The 18,768-nt window shown below is 36.3% G+C and overlaps 1 protein-coding gene across 1 annotated transcript; it reads left to right on the top strand.

Moving 5' to 3' along the window:
* Window positions 1-833: 833 nt before the first annotated feature.
* On the top strand, window positions 834-13,352 carry LOC140138353 (15-hydroxyprostaglandin dehydrogenase [NAD(+)]-like). The gene is made up of 7 exons (XM_072160258.1): window positions 834-997; window positions 1,872-1,998; window positions 4,080-4,186; window positions 6,814-6,907; window positions 9,786-9,862; window positions 12,247-12,404; window positions 12,921-13,352. The coding sequence occupies exons 1-7, from the start codon at window positions 857-859 to the stop codon at window positions 13,099-13,101; spliced, it is 885 nt and encodes a 294-aa protein (XP_072016359.1). The 5' UTR covers window positions 834-856; the 3' UTR covers window positions 13,102-13,352.
* The last annotated feature ends 5,416 nt before the right edge of the window (window positions 13,353-18,768 follow it).

The raw sequence follows: 18,768 nt of genomic DNA on the forward strand, positions 1-18,768 counted from the left end.
AGTTCGATTTAACTTAATAAATAATTAATATTATTTTGTCAACACTTTTATCATGTGTCAACATGATATTATATTACAATGTTTGGGACCTTTTCAAAATGTTTAAAAAAAATTGTCTTTGCTGGATTTGTTATTAAACTACCGGTAAACGTGCTTAAGAATTAATAAATAAAAACACCCTGTAAGAGACAAGCGACCTTGCACTCTGTCCCGTTGCAGTTTGATTTCCCTGTTGTAAATGAATTTCAAAACATCAAACAATTTTTATCAGTAAGGTTGAGGGTCGCATTTTGTTGATATTTATATATTCTTAAATTATTTAAGGGGGTACTACACCCCTGGCCAATTGTGTGCTTATTTTTGCATTTTTCTAAAAAAAATATAGCACATTGGTGACAAGCAAGATATGTATATTATAGAGGCAAGGACTACAACTACTGTACTGAAAATTCAGCAACTCAAAGCAAGTAGTTATTGATTTACAGATCAAATATTGGTTTTCCCTCATTTTTGACTGCAACTCCACAACTGTTGTCTGTACTGAAATAAAATGTCCAGTGTAGTAGTTGTAGTCCTTGCCCCTATAATATACATATCTTACTTGTACCCAATATGCTATAATTTTAAAGAAAAATGCAAAAATAGACACAAAATTGGGCAGGGGTGTAGTACCCCCTTAACATTACATTATTATCAATTGCGTAAAAATATCATCGATATTGCAGGAAAAGTAGCGCTTGTTATTGCGGTACACGTAATTGAACTTGTCTAATCCCTAGTCAGTAACCGGGTTCAGTAAACATCAAAGCGTTGTCACACGGTTCAAGGTCGCATTTTGGTTCGGAAGTGATATTAAATGTACACTCGTACTTACATTATTTCCATCAATAACGTAAAAAACATCATGGATATTGCAGGAAAAGTAGCGCTTGTTACAGGTGGAGCAAGTGGCATTGGGAAAGCTATGGTTGAAATAATGCTTCAAAAACAAGCTAAGGTAGGTACATGTCTTGTCACTTGTCAGTAGCAACACATTTTATTTTTAAACACCACCCATATTAAAAAATGAGACTTTTTCGGATAACTTCCCGATAGTCACCGGGTAGACACCGGCAAATTTCACATGCAAATTAGATAGGTAGCGGGTGACTATACCCGATAAAATTTTGGGAAACCATAGTGGATACATTTCAGGTAATAGGTACCGGATGACTACCCGATGACTGTTTTGGGAATCTAGCGGGTAACCACCCGATTACCTGTTTAGATATTTCACAATACCCGAAAAATAACTGATGCAAAGTCATTTAGTTCATTCATAACCGTCACTTTTCACTTTTTTTAAATTCAATTTACGTCACATTTTCTTCTCTTATTTTGAAAACAGCCGTAACACAATTTTAACTTTATCTGTCGTTTTCCCTGTAAAAACCCCGAATAGCCCATTAGGGAAATACAGCTAGCGACCAATCACACTAGCACCCGATCATGCGTTGTCCAAATACGGCGGCCAGCGTCCACGTAAATTGTTCGAACGCGTAACACGTCACGTAACGCGGTCATTGTAGATCGTACTTTTAGCTACGTCACGAGACGCGGTCATTATCCTTTCTTTTTCAATGACCTGCATTTGCGTCCGCGTATTTAAAAGTTATTATCTGTGATTGGATCGCACTTGCTGCGTATATTAATGAGGTTATGAATATATAATAATGGCAATGGTTTGCGACATGTTGGGGGGGTAAGATAAAATTTCTTGTGGTAGAGGAGCGATTTTAGCACTCTATTATAGTAACACGCTGAGTGTATAAAAATGATTGCACACTCCCTGATAAGTGAACCCATTTATAATATTTTGATTTCTTTTGTAGGCAGTATTCATTATAGATATCAATGAAGAAGCTACGAGGCAAACACAGACAGAACTAGAAAAGGAGTTCGGTGCAGGACGAATTCACGTTTGCAAATGTGACGTAGCATCTAAAGACCAGATGGAAGGTGCGAGGCATTATTTAAAAAAAAAAATTAAAAAAATAAAAATAATAAAAATAAATAAATAAATAAATAAATAAATAAATTAATTAATTAATTAATTAATTAATTAATTAATTAATTAATTAATTAATTAATTAATTAATTAATTAATTAATTAATTAATTAATTAAATAATTAAATAATTACATTATTTCCAATTACATAGCTCATTTAAGGGATGGGGTATGAACGTTTGAAGCTCATTTAAGGGATGGGGTATGAACGTTTGGATAATATTTATTGCGGGACATTAGAGCCTATCAGACATATCGAATTGCATTCTGAATACGAAGAATGTCCTTCTGATATCAAATAATTTAGATTTTTTGAAATTCGCAATGTAATACACTTTATATGGCAAATGATTAAAAATTGACCATTTTTGATATTTAACAGTACTCGAAGTAAACTTTATAAATCTGATGATTTATACTTAATGTGTATGTAGGTGGGATGAAAAGCCGACGATCAATTGAACATTTTGACCTTTCGTATTGAAGATGTGGATTTTTTTACCCAAAACACCACCAAAAAAATAGGTCTTTTTGGAAAAAAGAAATATCAAATTTCAATATGAAAGGTCAAAATTTTCAAGTGATCGTCGGCTTTTCCTCCCAGCTACATACACTTTAAGAATATATCATTAGATTTATAACATTTACTTCGAGGACTGTTATATATCAAAAATTTGAAAAATATAAAATTTGAATAATTTGTCATAAAATTGGTATTATATCGTGAATGAAAATTATTTGATATCAGAAAGACATTCTTCGTATTCAGAATGCAATTCGATATGTCTGATGTGCTCTCATGTCCCACAAAAAAAATACTGTCATAAATTTAGAAAGCTTCGTGCTATCTGTCAAAACTTCCGTAAACCGGACAATTACAGGGTGTATCAAAATGATTGGTACCGGGCTATGTGACATTTTCAAAAATATATAAAAAATATAAAATTGAAAATTAATATAGTTTTTGTACTATAAATAGAAAGGGGCATATGTTAACTTATTGATCTATTAATCTGAAGTTGATAGGTTCATGCATCTGGGAGCTATTGTCATTTAAATGAAGATCAACGTAATCATGGTTTGACACAAGATGAATAGGTTTACTGCTTGAACCATTTATTGCATACTCTTCAATATCTCACCTCAGTATACATAACATAAAATTGCTTTACACATGCTTTTAGAAAGATATATCCTGAAGTCCCTGCCTTACGACTCTGGCAGTGTGAGGTGAAGCCCTATCTTGAAAGAACTTAACAACTGGGATGGGTCCGTTCTGTAACTGGCCATATCAAATTTTGAAGCATTGCTAATTATAACATGTATGAATTGGATACGCCTTGCTCTTAGAAACTGTCTCCTAAATCTTCTCTGCACTTCTCCATATCTTCGTGTCGACCAGTGATTCTTAACTATGAATGCACACTGAAGTGTGGAATACTGTGGAGCCATTCCAATAACTTGTACCAGTTCTAAACTAACCTACATTGTCTACAGTCTATAGCCATTCTGCCACACCATCTACTAATAGTAATCTCAAAAATACAATTTAAATTACCGCCCATGATGGTGTTGATACACAAACTTCTTTCACCCCACCTAAATTATTCAAGTCCATAATATTACTCTCAAGCAATCAATGTTGATTTATATTACATTAATATATATTATGAATGAAGAAATAGGCAGGGAAAATATTAAACATTTCCATGATTTTCAACATATCATCCTCACAAGGTATTTGCTGTAAAGAGCTTTGAAAATGGTGCGCTACTGATCACGCGTTACGATGAAAAGTGTAACAACACCTACTTTCATTTAGAATCATGTAACTTCTTAATAGAATGTGCTATATTTATGATCTAAAATTCTTAGAGAAGATAAAGCTACTATAATTACAAATATTTAAACAATTAACCCCAAACTGGCACAGAAAATAGTAAAAAAAATCGGCAAAAATGAGAAGTCTTCGGTACCAATCATTTTGATACACCCTGTACTGAATTCATACTTTCTTTCTATCCCGCGCAGAATGTTTCAAGCAAGTCATAGCAACGTACAGCACCCTTCATATCATGTGTAATAATGCAGGAATAGTGAATGAAGCTGATTGGGAAAGGATGCTGCAAGTAAATTTGGTACGTCATGTTTATTCTTGTATATGAAGCACAGTATGAGACAAAAGTATATTATTGTTCTCCTTTTTTTTAATGAAATCAAAAGGGGAAACTTGGTATAATTTCATTTTCTACATATCTTTTTTGAAATTTGCTTCTTGGGACAAAATTTACTGTATTGTTGGTTGGCTAGTTGTTTCCACGACGAGTAGTCCAATTCAATACCTAAATCACGGCGTTGGTCAACGATATGCAGTCGATGGCTTAAAGGGCATACCGTATCTATTGCAAAAACAAGTTTATCTCCATTCGAAGAGAATAATTATTACATTACAAGTTGACACTCGTTGCAATATTTTATGCGTATTTCTCCTGAAAAAAGAGAAATTGTGTTGGTAAAGTTCGGGCTCGTACGTGTCCTTCCTCCTTTCGAAGCGAAATTAATTTTCAAGGCAGCGGGCTGATGACGTAAGTAAATGAAGCGGACACTATCATGCCTATGTTCACGATATTAAACACAATGAGCCTAGAGCTTTTTTCATGTTCATTCATGATCATCTAGATGATCTATGATTCATGTATAAATGCACGACCTTCAATGGTCATCAAAGGCATGCATAGATTAGCTACCAGCTCATAGAAATTGTTTATTTGCATAATAAATACAATATTGATCACTATACCTGAATATACTAGTCTCAGATTGATCACGCTAAAATTCTAGGCTCAAAATATTTTTTTGTTTTGTAGTCCAAATATTTCTCATGATATTGATATACATATGAATTGTAATATCACAATTTACTAATATATATATAAAAAAAGAAGCGGCTGATTTTATCCATATGTTTAAAAACCATTAAATTTTTAATACTTTAATTCGGAGGTTTTTTTCTGATAACAACAACAGTGTACGTTCTGTGCATTGAGAATGTTTATAGTCCCTTCTCTCAAAGCAGGCACATCTCATTTCATGACGTCAACTTTTTTCTAGGTCAAATCTGTCTCGTTCGTAGGAACTCACCGCTTAAGTTGGTTTTTGCGGAATATCAATGTTAAACGTCTTATTTTCTCAAAAAAGGAGTCATTTTCATTGTCCTCATAATATTAGCTTGCCAATGATATGATGTTGTGCCAGCAATATATATGACCTTTAAGTAATTTTTAGTCTGGCGCCCTACGTGTTATTTTAAGACTGACTATGGAGAGAGCGGATACATGCTAATCATTTACATCTCCACCGGGGATCGAACTTGGGGTTTCAAACACCAGAGTCCAAGACCTCAACAATGTTAGCCATTATTCCGAGCTACAATGTGAAACGTAATAGTATTATGCTTGCACAATGATGAACGGAGGGGATGGAAGAGGGGAGGATGAACCAGTATGGTAATGTCACGTATAAGTACCCCTATTTCCCTAGAGTAAAGTAAGTGAGGGAAATATTGGTTACGCATTTAGCGCTATTGGAGTGGTCGACGGAAGCGTTGCGTATTATCGTGAGGTTGCTTGGTGTTTTTGCATTGAACCAGGTGGTGTACGACGTGCAGTCCCTAAATTCAGTAAATTTTCATCGTCAACCGTGTAATTGAATGGGATTATTTTGAAATTTTAAAACGCTTGAAATATCACAAACAAATAGGCCTATGTTGATAAATAATATAAATACAAGTTAAAACCGTTGGGGTTCGATAATGAACCCCACAAAACTAACCGAGTATATGGAAAATGCCATACGGCCGGGCGGTTTCACGAGTTGCCGGCTCGATCATGTCATCCGCCGCCTGCATTGAACTGTATAATCTACCACAATTTGCACGATTTTCATGTGGTTTGGTATTATATATTTAGCGAAACATCTACGTCTTACAGCAACTTACAATAATCTTTTTAAATTCGTAGATGTTGTCATGGCATTAATAATTTAGTGAAAAATTCAAATAAATATATTCCTTCGTATCATCACAACCATAGACACTGTCCAGTTACAATATTATTGTTATACCCGGCTAGGTTCTGAAATGCTACCCGGCGGCCTTTCTTTCTTCTAGCAACACACTTTAAAATGCTTTCCCTGCTATATGTTATACGGGATGTATCAAAATGATTGGTACCATCAATTAATTTTAGATGTTTATTGAACAGCCTGCATCTTCCAAATATATAGTTTATGACTTGTAATACCATTGATTTATGATATGGATGATGTCGATCATGTGTTGTATCAGACTCATCCATTATCAAAGGAAACTAACGGTACCAATCATTTTGATACAGCTTGTACCCTACAATTATGTCACGTGCAGATATGTGTCAGATATATCCAGTGCTAAGGGACGCAACATTAGACTTCAAGGGGGGGGGGTTGAAAAAAGAGCAAAACAACTCTCCCCACCAACACTAAAAAAACCCTTTCCTAACCTAACTGTGTATATTATGCATGGAATTATAAAAAAAAAAACCATGCCGCATTCGGCGGTGAAAAACAATTCCCAGAACCCCAACTTCCTAACCCCTCCTTGAAGTTTAATGGAGCGTCCCTAATAGACCATTAAGAGGGTGCATTTTCGAAATATAACCAAATGCTTCCTGTGCCACAAGTTATATAGCACAATGACTTCTTGTTGCTTTCTACCGATCCTAAATAGAACGGTGTAATAATCGGTACCAAGTTAGCCGTACAATACATGGAAGGTGAAAGTTGCGGTGGAGGTGTCATCATAAACACATCCTCGGAAGTCGGTAAGAATTGACCTTTTAGGTAAATCCCTTAAGCTTTTACGGGTAGACCAGGGGTGTAGCCAGCTTTCTTGGTGGGGGGAGGTCAAAATAAACTTTCGGGGGCACATACAAAAAAAAATGCAGTTGCCTCATAAATAAATACCGTTTTTTCAGAGAGACTGTACTTCGAGCTTCTAAAAAAGGGCTTTATTTTTAGTATTCTACACTCATAATTATGATTGATTATACGATTATGAATGCATCTACGCACAGTTTCCACCTCGATGCACCCGAGCACACAGATAATTCCGTCTAGCATCCAAGCAGTCTTGTTTATACTACAAGGTTGAGTGCATAGCATCATAAGAGCTGTGTGAGATCTAGTGGAAAATAGGCATTTGTGATTGGCTTTTGTTAAAGCCTCAAGTGTTCCCTTCATCCAATCAGATTTTTTTATATCGAACGAAAGCTAACACTCCACCTTAAAACAATTTTTTTCATTAGGTCAACAGATAACACAATTCAATGTTTATAGCAAAAATTGGTAAATTGCAAATCTTGTGCAAAAAGTTACTATTTTCGCCTGTTTTGTCATACGATTTTAAATGCAATAAGTTACAAATTGATATGATTTTCGCCCATGATCATGATGAAAACTGCTTTATTGTGACAATTTGGGCGCAGCACGCAAACTTTTGTATTTTACACTATTTGGCACATAATAGGGGTGAATTTTGGTTTCCTCCAGATTTTCTATTTCATTTTTTTTTGTCAGAGGGCATTTTTTTTTTCTTTCATTTATTGTCGGGGACAATGTCCCCTTGCCCCCCCCGGCTGGCTACGCTACTAGGGTAGACATGTGATATCGTCACGCCGATGTGCACATCGTTGCTGCCACGTCATTCGCAAAGGGTTATGGGATTTATTAATTAGTGCAGTATGGCTGTAAACCAAATCACAATGCAATATCATATAACAATTTACCTTAATTACTACAAAGATCTCCTTATGCTCTGGTTACTTATCTAAGCCTGGTGATCTTGATTGCCTGAAGGTCTGATGAGATTCCTTTGATGGTCTAAGTTCTTCATCCAAGATCCGGCAATGTCCAAGATCCAGTCTACCCAAGGGAAACCCCTGGTCTACAACAGTCTCAGTCCAAGTCCTGAAGACTATAATTTCAATATCCTAGCAGATATGCTACAGTGTTTTCCAAATGGTCTTCTATGTTGAAAAAAGTTCTTCTCTCGGAGATTTCTGCTTTCTGCTCCACTTGACAAACAGATAACACACTATGTTAGTCTAGCAAAATACCACAGTTCGTTGATGGAGATATTTCAGTCTCCCGCTTCTTTTATTCGACAAAAACAAGCACTATTGGCTCTACTACATGTCCAGCCTTTGGCGTATTTTATTCTCTCCAACACACAAGAACGGCGAACCAAAGTTTGGAGACTTCACAATTATCACCACTACTGGCTAACATAAGTTTCACAGAGTTCCCTCTTAGAACTTCATACTGCTGCCCTGTTTTAATTACTCGCCAGACCTTATATACTTTAGCACATTACATCATTTCTAAATACAGCTCATTACATCACCACAAGCCAATCAAAACCATTTGCCTGTATACATGGATACTTCGGTGGCTCGGTGGCTCAGTGGTTACGGCCTTGGACTCATAATCCGAGAGTTTGCACGACGTGCGTAGGCTTGATTCGCCGTCCCACCACCGTGTTGCGCCCTTGGGCAAGGCGCTTGCCCCGCTTGCCTCACCCCACCCAGGTGCAATGGGAAGCTGTTAGGGGTAGTCACAGTCGTTGTACTGATGGACCCTGTGCCACTTGTAGGCTGCAGACGTGGTTCCGACATATTCTAATGACGGCGGAATAAATGTAAAGAGCTTTGAGGCTGTTTAGGGCATAAAGCGCTATATACGTATCTACATTTATTCTACATTTTATACTTTAATAGCACCACCACTTAGTGTTCTAGAAACTTCTGGGGCATGCATGATCATTGATTTCTAGTAGTTTACATTATATATGATTATTTACTAGCATTTTCCATTGAGTTTCAGAATATTCTACGTACAAGCAAATGGAGATAAACAAAAACAAGTGAAAACACATATCTGATGACAAAATACATAAACTTTTAATAAATATTATGGAATATTTTGGAGGCACGTAACAATGTAAAACTAAATACATGTTCCACGATGACGCCCTCTACCCGGGGGGGGGGGGCACTCCAACTTTGGAGGTGACGCGTATGTAGGGCTGGTAAGACCCCCTTTTTCAGCATCGCTGTCCCCCAACGACCCCATATTTTTTTACGAACACATGCTCTGTCACCCAAAGACCCCATATTTTTCCATTTGATCTGTCGATCCCAAAGACCCTTACAAGTTCAATTTGAACAGCAACTTTCATTTTTCACTGATTTTGTTACTTATTTTGAAAAAACAATGAAATTTGAAGCCATTTAGAACTAGCAATTCGATTTTCGAGGTTTTTGTGGCGCTGTTTCGGCTCTCACCCAAAGATTGCATTTTTAAAAATGTCATGTTCTCACCCAATGACCCCATATTTTTTTACATTTTGCTCTCACCGAATGCTAAAAAAACCATGCTCTCACCCAGTGACCCCATATTTTTTTTACATTTTGCTCTCACCGAATGCCCCTTAGTGCGAAAGTGCCAGCCCTACACCTATATCCATTTCATATTGAAGTGCCCCCCCAGGGCCCTCTACAGTCAGCACAATAAAAACGGGACAGTTTATAGTTATCCAGGGTTCGTTATTATCACAACATTATTATAATATAATGAAAATAAGGTTAAAGTAAATCTATATGTTTTAAATGACCTGCACGTATTTTTAATCTCACTTTATAGCGATATCCCTTGGACCTTTCATACCAGTGTATGCGACATCTAAATACGCCATTTTGGGTTTTACAAGAGAAATTGCTGTAAGTATAATGCGATTGAAAAAAACACAAATTGAAAAAAGTTTAAACAAAATGGTTACTAGAATGACATAATTTGACTAAAACCGAGGTGTTAAATGACATTTTTGAAGCAAACAAGGCGATTTATATATAAACAAGTACAACAAAAACGTGTTTTGGGGACTTGTTTTAAAAAAAACACGTGGGGTACTTTCTTGTAAAACACATCCTCGCAAACCATAGCATACGAATACCCCTTCCTTCTCCAGATTAATGTTGCATGTTTTTGTGAGTTATTTTTGACAAAAACACGTTTCAAGCAAGGTCATGGCAAGAAGGTAAAAAATATTACAAACCTTTGTCGATGATTGTACTTTTTGAATTTTGAAAATTAACTGTTTTGTTCTTAAGGGGTGGGGTATGAACCTTTGGACAGTATTTATTGTGAGACATTAGAGCACATCAGACATATCGAATTGCATTCTGAATACGAAGAATGTCCTTCTGATATCAAATAATTTTGATTTTTGATATTCGCAATGTAATACATTTTATGGCAAATGATTAAAATTTATATTTTTGATATTTAACAGTACTCGAAGTAAACTTTATAAATCTGATGATATGTACTTAAAGTGTAGTGTGGGATGAAAAGCCGACGATCAATTGAAAAGGTTGACCTTTCGTATTGAAGATATGGATTTTTTTCCCCAAAAAAAACACAAAAAAATGTCTTTTTGGGAAAAAAAGCCATATCTTCAATATAAAAGGTCAAAATTTTCAATTGATCGTCGGCTTTTCCTCCCAGCTACATACACTTTAAAGAATATATCATTAGATTTATCAAATTTATTTCGAGGACTGTTATATATCAAAAATTTGAAAAATATCAAATTTTAATAATTTGTCATAAAATTTGTAATATATCGTGAATTTCAAAAAATGAAAATTATTTGATATCAGAAAGACATGCTTCGTATTCAGAATGCAATTCGATACGTCTGAGGTGCTCTTATGCCCCACAAAAATACTGTAGAAACGCCATAAACGCTCATTCCAGATCCCTTAAGATATACGAATTTTATGAAAATACCTGATTCAAATATCAATCATCTTATTATTGGACTATTACTCGACATAGCTCTATGTTTGAAAACTAGAATGTTTTTATTCGTGGGCTATTTTGTGAAATGGGTGTTCATAGCCGTCACGTCAATTTCACTTTTAGGATTGTAGTAAAAAAACGAGCGTTTAGTTTTTCAAACATTTAAGTATAATACGCTTGATATGTGCTTCAAACATAGGTGTAATTCATTCAATATTTCACTTATAAGACCTTGGGTTCATTTCAATAAACTTAACGACGCTTCCCAAATCTGGAAATCGTTCGTAACTTACGACGAGTCGTAAGTTCTATTTCACTTAAAAGGGCATTTCGTGATCCACAGCATCATCCCCCCACTTTTCTCAAAAAAAGTTGAGATTTTTATATCAATGCAAACCTCTGGCTACATAATGTTTATGTATAAAATATTTCTTGCAGATTAATTCGTTTGACAAAGATATCGTGAAATTTTAATTTCGTTCTGGTGCACCAGAACGAAATTACAACACATTGTCTATGGAGCAGTGTAATACATAATCATGCATAACTCGCAAACGCAAAATCGGAATCAACTGAAATTTTGGGAATAAGCTTTTTTCGTGGATATCTACTGAAAAATGCCATAAAAAGAGGATGCTAGGATCACGAAATACTCCTTTAACTTACTTACGAACGGTACCCGTCGTAAGTGTTATAATGGGTTACTACAGGGACCCTTCGTAAAGTTACGTCTAAAAACAACCGTATTTGGTATTCGTAACTTTACGAACGGTTACTTTTTTAGCTAAAAATCAGGCTTTTTCATGATATCTGAGCAACTTTTAGCATTTTCAACCATTTTTGGTGAACATTTCTCAGTTTGTCAAGATTAAAAAACAAAACAAAAAAACAAAAAAACGGATCCTAGATGTATTATTTTATATACTTTAGAGCAACAATTCAGCAGTTATGAGGCCCAAAAATGTCCATAATTCCAGGGTTAAGACCATTAATACAGATCATTGATTATGAATCCGTGGAACAGGTGGTGGAACGGATTGAAAATTAGGGTTTTTTGTAAAATTCTTACATCTCAAGGGTCAAGAAGTATATGAAAACTGTTTGACTGGGCCAATGCATAATTTATTAGGTAATGTTTGATTCGAACATTATCATGCCAAACAATAATGCACTGAGTCAATTTCTCACGTACGTGTATTAGCCACAGGCTCTAATGTTATCAGAGCAATGCGAATTTTCATGAATGACAGAATAATGATTACACAAAACCAATGCTGTTTAACTGTCTCTCTTTATGTAGACGTTTGATCCAATCGTGGTGCAAAAGAAGATTCGAGTGAACGCATTGTGTCCTCCTGGAATCTTAACAAACCTGCATAAAACCAGTAAACTGGAAAACCAGTTATATGAAAACATTTCGCATCCCGTAGTGGACGCCTTCTCCAAGAATGATTATACGTACGTATAATACTACTCACTGGTAGTGGTGACGATGAAGAAATCATGATGATATTGAGGATAGTAATAATTTCAACAATAACAATAATAATGGAAATAAAAGAAAAAGAAGAAAAGGAAGGGGTTAGAAGCCGGGGTTAGAAGATGACGATAATGAAGAGAACAACAGTAAGTAATGAAGATGATGATGATGGTGATGATGATGATGAGGAAGAGGAGGAGGAGGAGGAGGAGGAGGATGAGGAGGAGGTGGAGGTGGAGGAGGGAGGAGGAGGAGGAGGAGGAGGAGGAGGAGGAGGAGAAGGATGAAGACGATGACTATGATGACGATGATTAAAATGATGACTTTTAGTCATCAATAACAACGACGACGATGATGATGACAGCGAGGAGTGTACAAAAATACGACGATGACGCTGTATTGAAGGTATAGTGATTGTGACGATGTGGTACTGGTATTCATTATTATCATTATCATGATCATGCGATTATTCCTTATGGATGTTGATTTTGTAGGACCCAAGAGTTGGCAAAATATTTCGTAAAACTTATCGAAGAGCCTTACCATGCAGCAGCCATGTATGTTCCAAAAGAGAAATACGAAATTATTCCTGATGAAACCAAACCATTCCGAGAACGAAAAGGTCTTGAGGATACCTACATGAAACTCCGTGATGCTGCAGTCCAGCAATTATAATGGGAAATGGAAATGGAATGGATATCGCCACTTGCATCTCAAAAATTCCGATATAACAACTGAACAATATTGATGCACTACGAACTTACACACTATACTGCTGTATCTAAATACTCGACAGCTTTGTAAGGTCAAACTTTTCACTGTGAGGTTACCACGCTTGCGCGGAAGCTGTTTTGTGTGACCTTTATGCTAATTCAGTGACCCGTGTTCACTCACGCTGCCCTGCATTTCCCGTTGTGAATCAAATCATCCTTCAGACACGCTCCATAAGATATGCTAATGCATGGAGTACAAAGAATTACTTTGATCAATACCAGTTAAACAGGTGATTGGTATTGTACTCCATGCATTTGCATGTCTTCTGGAGCGTAACTGAGGATGATTTGGCCGAGTAAAAAATAAAACATGTTTCTCGTCCGGGTTTAAACAAGGAGGAAGTGAGGCTTGAGGCCCTTTTTATTTTATTGTTCTGGTAGGTACGCCCCTGCTAGTGATCACAGAACCATCCTGAAATGTTTCTTGCATATTGGCAAGGCTATAGAAAACATCTCAACTTCCAAGACATCTTTCTTCAAAAGTGTTGACTGAATTTAAAAAAACTGAAAATAAATTTGAAGCGGCCTCAAAAAAGGAAGCGGGAGGGGACAAGAAACATGTTTTATTTTTATTCGGCCTTATGATCTTCGGTGCAGTAGAAACGGGAAAATCCGAAATATTACTCAAATTTGGTCCAACTTTGGCTTAAATGTAACACAAAACTCGTAAATGTAACACGTTAAAACTTGCACAGTGTTATACTGTGTAGTTTACCAATAAAAAAAAAAATCAAAGTATTCATCGAAAAACCCAAGAAATTGTGAATCTTGCGATGAAATTTATACCTCAAAATGTTTCAGAATTGTCAACTTGCCTAAAAATTCCGATGATCAAAAACATGTGCGCTGAAAAATGTCATTATTTTCCTTATCTCTTCACCGATTTTCAAGGTTTAAAAAACTTCGTGTATATTGCCATTTTGTCTAAATGCGAGTAGAAAGTTGTCAAATTCAAAACATCATTCAACCCACAAAGACCTTTCTAAAATCCCCGTGCCGAACACACGAAGATTAAAAGTTCGGCTGGTCATTCGGCAAACATCGGCAGGATCTCGCTGAGTCCACTGTGATTGGTCCAGTGGCTGGAGCATGCGCGAGTAATTTAACAAGCATTTGGATACAGTAATATTTGTAGTGTGATGTATTTCGGAAACTTTGGCATTTTGTGTTATCATAGCATGCTCCTCTTTTTCACCGATTTTAACTTTTATTTAACTTTATGAATGAGATATAAATTAGCTATAGGGTTTATTTGTTATCTGTTCGCGTACTGTTCCATATGGAATGGGTTTTCAATTGTTTTGTGATATACCGTAAACCCCGGGCCGTAAACGCAGGGGGGTGACACTAAATTCACGGCTTTTATTTAGCCACGCAAACCTATGGACATTTTGTTGGCTTGCTCTCAACAAAGTGAGGCAAGGTATCGATCGGTTATGAATAATTCACATCAACTCTTACTCAGCCCATGTGATTGAGGTCACCACAAAAGGTGTCGTAAGTTTAGCGAATCGAACCTGTTGAAGATAGTAAAAAGCGCCCCCAAGCAAGGTTAGACCGGGCGGAAGTGGGTCAACTACTATGATCCCATCAGGCCACAGTGATTTGTTTCTGCAAGAAAGTCTTTTAATTTGATAATGGCATGTCTTGTTGATATAGTAATGTCGAAATTGAGACTAACTATCGATAATACAAAGGAAATATACGACAAGCATAAGATATGAAATACAGTGAGTATTTGAAGTCAAAAAATCACGTGACCTTCCAAAATGGCACCCGCGGCAATAGTTTTTGCCATGTGCTTCCTCCCTGTGGAAAAGTATCCCGAAAAATATCAATCTGCACTAATACACTTATTGGTGTAGCCTGCCAGTATGAATTATTGTTGAAAAGTAGAAAAGCACCGTAATTTTGACATTTAATTGTATACCGCCACTAATAATCCAAAAATCCGATCTTTATTCATCACGTCTATTGGCTCATTTTCTTACATTGAACTATTATAGGCACTTCAACATCGATGATAACCAGCGTACACCACAAGACCCCAGAAAAAAAATCATAGGCTCACGTCAAGCCGTCTGTCTTCAATCATATAATAGATTGAATACAATACCGTTCTTTTCAAAGAGACTAATCTTACAGGTGCATGAGTGATTAGCATTTTTTTGACATCTAGGCCTATGGTTCAATGCATCGGTATGTCCTACTGCATGAACGTGAGTGCGGGCGATATAGTCAAAATTGTATTCATCTATTGTTAGGGGCCTATGGTAGTTAATCCGATTTAAATACGTCACTTCGCCAGCGTGTCTATAAACGTATTCTGTTAGGGAGTAGCCTACATTAAACAATTGCAATTTCAAACTTTGTGATTGTCAATAGGCCCCTACCGGTATGCAAAAAGTATGCATGGGTGACACCCAGGAGCGATTATAGTATTTGTTTCCTTGCTACATCATATTTTGATTGTTTCCGTTTGCCATAATTTAACACAGAATAAAAGCAAAACTCACTGAAAAATAACATTTGCTGAAAATCAACTAAGTTTAGGGAGTGTTCAGAAATACTTTGGTGGGGACAATATATTTGTTCGTGTTACAAATTTTTAACCCCCCTATCCCCTCTTCGTGAACCCAAAACGTTGTTGACCCCCGGTCCCACAAGTTAATGGACCTTAAAAAGTTATGACCCCACCCTCATATTAAGTACGAAACTATTTTGCCCCCCCAACCTGTACCATTGTAGGCCTACATCAAACGATAGAGGAAATAATATTATTAAATAATAGGCCTACTAAAACTTGTATTCATGTCAGTGTTGTGAGTCGGTAAATTACCGCTTAATTTACATGGTAATTTACCGCCATCTTAATTTACCGTAGTAAAATAGGGTAATTTTTTAAAGATTAAAACTTCAAATAATATTGTTTTTGTTTGTCTGTTTTAGATGACAATTACAGTTTCATGCAAAAGAGTTATGCAAATACTTTAAAATGTACGTTCGGCAATCGGCACATAGGCCTACGCGTCATGGCCTACTCTGCCTGGCAAAGCTAGTCTGGTCGGAATGTGCATAATAATTATGTTTCGTTCGGTAGCCGATACAAACGGCAACTACTCTGTCCCTTGATCAAACGTCTATTATATTAACGCCCTCTGGCCAGGTCAGACCATCATTTTAATAACAATATGCTATTAACATATGAATTGGACACATGCAAATTACGAAGTGTCACATCCTGATTTAATAATCCTTGGTAAACGTTCGCCTAATGGCGCTTTTGGATTCTTAGAAATGTGAGAGCGCCATCCTTGTAAAATCTCAACAGCATTAAGGATACGTGTATGTTAAATTGAGCAACCTGAACATAATGCCTCAGAAAAAAATATCGTGACATGACCCAATACTTTAGGTCACTAGATTAGTTGCTAGAGCAGCAAATGTTTTGGGGTTTCTTTAGGTATTCTTTCTTAAAGTGCCATTGGACTGAATTTGTAAATCGATTCATACGTTATACCTAACTCATTTCAAAAATGGTAAATCTTTTTATAACATTGTAATTTCTTCATATTTTTTTAATATTCTTCAGTTCAAAATTACACCCTTCTATTGTCTGACCCGTTAGCTCAGTCGGTAGAGGGTGCGCCTTGAATGGCGAATGGTACTTGTTCGAATCTTGATTTCTGCCCCCACTTTTATGTGAAGAAGGGTCCAGAAATGTTTTTGGATTTTGTCCCCATTTTACGAACGAATATTGTGAATTTTTTTTAATTTAATTTTAATTTTCTTATTTTTTTTATAGATAAATAGGCACTGCGAACAAACGGCAACAAAAACCGCTGACAAAATTTGCTCCACCTGCTACCTATCAATACGTGATATATTCCACTACATTTAACAGTTAAATGACCTTTGAAAAATAGAACGGCCTCAATGTTTCAAATTGACTGCATTACTTTATTCATTTATGCATTATAAATGATCAGCTATTTTTTCTTTAAATGATCAGCTATTTTTTCTTTTCTTAAAAGGATCGGACCCAAGTAGATCAGACTATTGATCATATAACTATCAGACCACGAAGTAGTTACGTAACTCCGTGATGGTATCGGAACCAAGCACTGTTTGTATGGCGATCATTACGATCACGCTATTTTGGTATGCCTTTTTTGTGTACTGATTGTTTCGATCGTGGTTCATTACTTAAGCGCGTGATCCCGTTGACTATAGCTGTGTTCACACATGCACTTATTACCGGTAATATTTTATCTAAGCTTATGTCCGATCGATTTAAATATTCCCGCTAATCCCTTAGTGCGTCCACATTTGTCGGCAATAGCGCTATACGCTGGCGAAGTTACGTAATAATCGGATTAACTACCATAGCAATAGGTGAATCATGCTGATTAGTTGCACCTGTAAGATTAGTATCTTTGAAAAGACCGGTATTGTATTCAATATATGATTGCAGACATACAGGTGATGAGTGCAACCTGCTTGTAGTACAGCGCGAAATGTTCAAAATTGTTTTCACCTATTGCTATGGTAATTAATCCGATAAATGACGTAACTTCGCCAGCGTATGCCCGACGTGTTATGTCCGTTAAAGCCTATTACCGGTCATAAATCTCTTCTTTCTACATGAGCATCATCAGAAAATTTAACCTGATTTTAAATGTTTTCACTGAAAATTCACTTTCAATAAACGCCCTCTTTAGAACAAATTACAGACAATGCGGTAGGTATGTCATGTAAGAAAATGCAAATTCAAAAGTTCCAAAATTAAGACCAATTTTGTATTTATGTAGGTTCTATTATTATTATTATTATTATTATTATTATTATTATTATTATTATTATTATTATTTTTTAGTTTGACAAAGTAGTCCCATTTTACAGTAGACTTAGCTCTATATCGCATTTTATACATGTAGGCCCTACTATGGTGGACATCTTTGAAAAAATGACAAAATTACACTGACTCCCATCATCATGCTATTCTTTTCTTGGTGGGGGGTCCCAAATTAACAAAAAGTCGGCTTCAATAAAATTGCGACCTCCCTTATTTCGGCAGCAAATATTTTATGACCCCCCCCCCCACCGTTTACAACACCCAAAAAAAAAAAAAAAACAGGCATCAGTCTTTTTGAATAAAATAAACACACTATCTGTAGTCATGCTGTGTTGTGACTCCCTACATTTTGGTCATCAAAAATGTTTTATGACACCCCCTATTTTTCTTTCCGTATATATTTGGGACCCCCCTAATCATCTTATAAAATGCAGTTGCATGCCTTTCTGTTATCATGCTTATGGCTTAATAAATTTCATCTCCATCTACATCCAGGGCCATACTGCCCCCCCCCCCCCCACTGAACCCTCTGGGGTTAACATTTGCTACTCCCCCGAAACTCGTGTAGGTTATCCCAATAAGGATGGTCAATTGCTCCTGCGCCTGAATTTTTCACCCGATCATGGAGGGTGCGATGGAGAGTTTTCAGTGCCTTTATCACTACAGGTATCGGCTCCCCGACCGTATCGGGACCCCCCTTGTCATGTAATAGCG

Source organism: Amphiura filiformis, chromosome 17 (genome assembly GCF_039555335.1).
Source record: "Amphiura filiformis chromosome 17, Afil_fr2py, whole genome shotgun sequence".
Lineage (NCBI taxonomy): Eukaryota > Metazoa > Echinodermata > Ophiuroidea > Amphilepidida > Amphiuridae > Amphiura > Amphiura filiformis.

Excerpts from the sequence above, each read along its gene's own strand:
- LOC140138353 (XM_072160258.1), top strand. The coding sequence starts at position 857 with ATGTACACTCGTACTTACATTATTTCCATCAATAACGTAAAAAACATC. Across the intron at positions 9,863-12,246 it reads GTTTTACAAGAGAAATTGCT|ACGTTTGATCCAATCGTGGT; the intron begins GTAAGTATAATG and ends CTCTTTATGTAG. Across the intron at positions 12,405-12,920 it reads TTCTCCAAGAATGATTATAC|GACCCAAGAGTTGGCAAAAT; the intron begins GTACGTATAATA and ends TTGATTTTGTAG.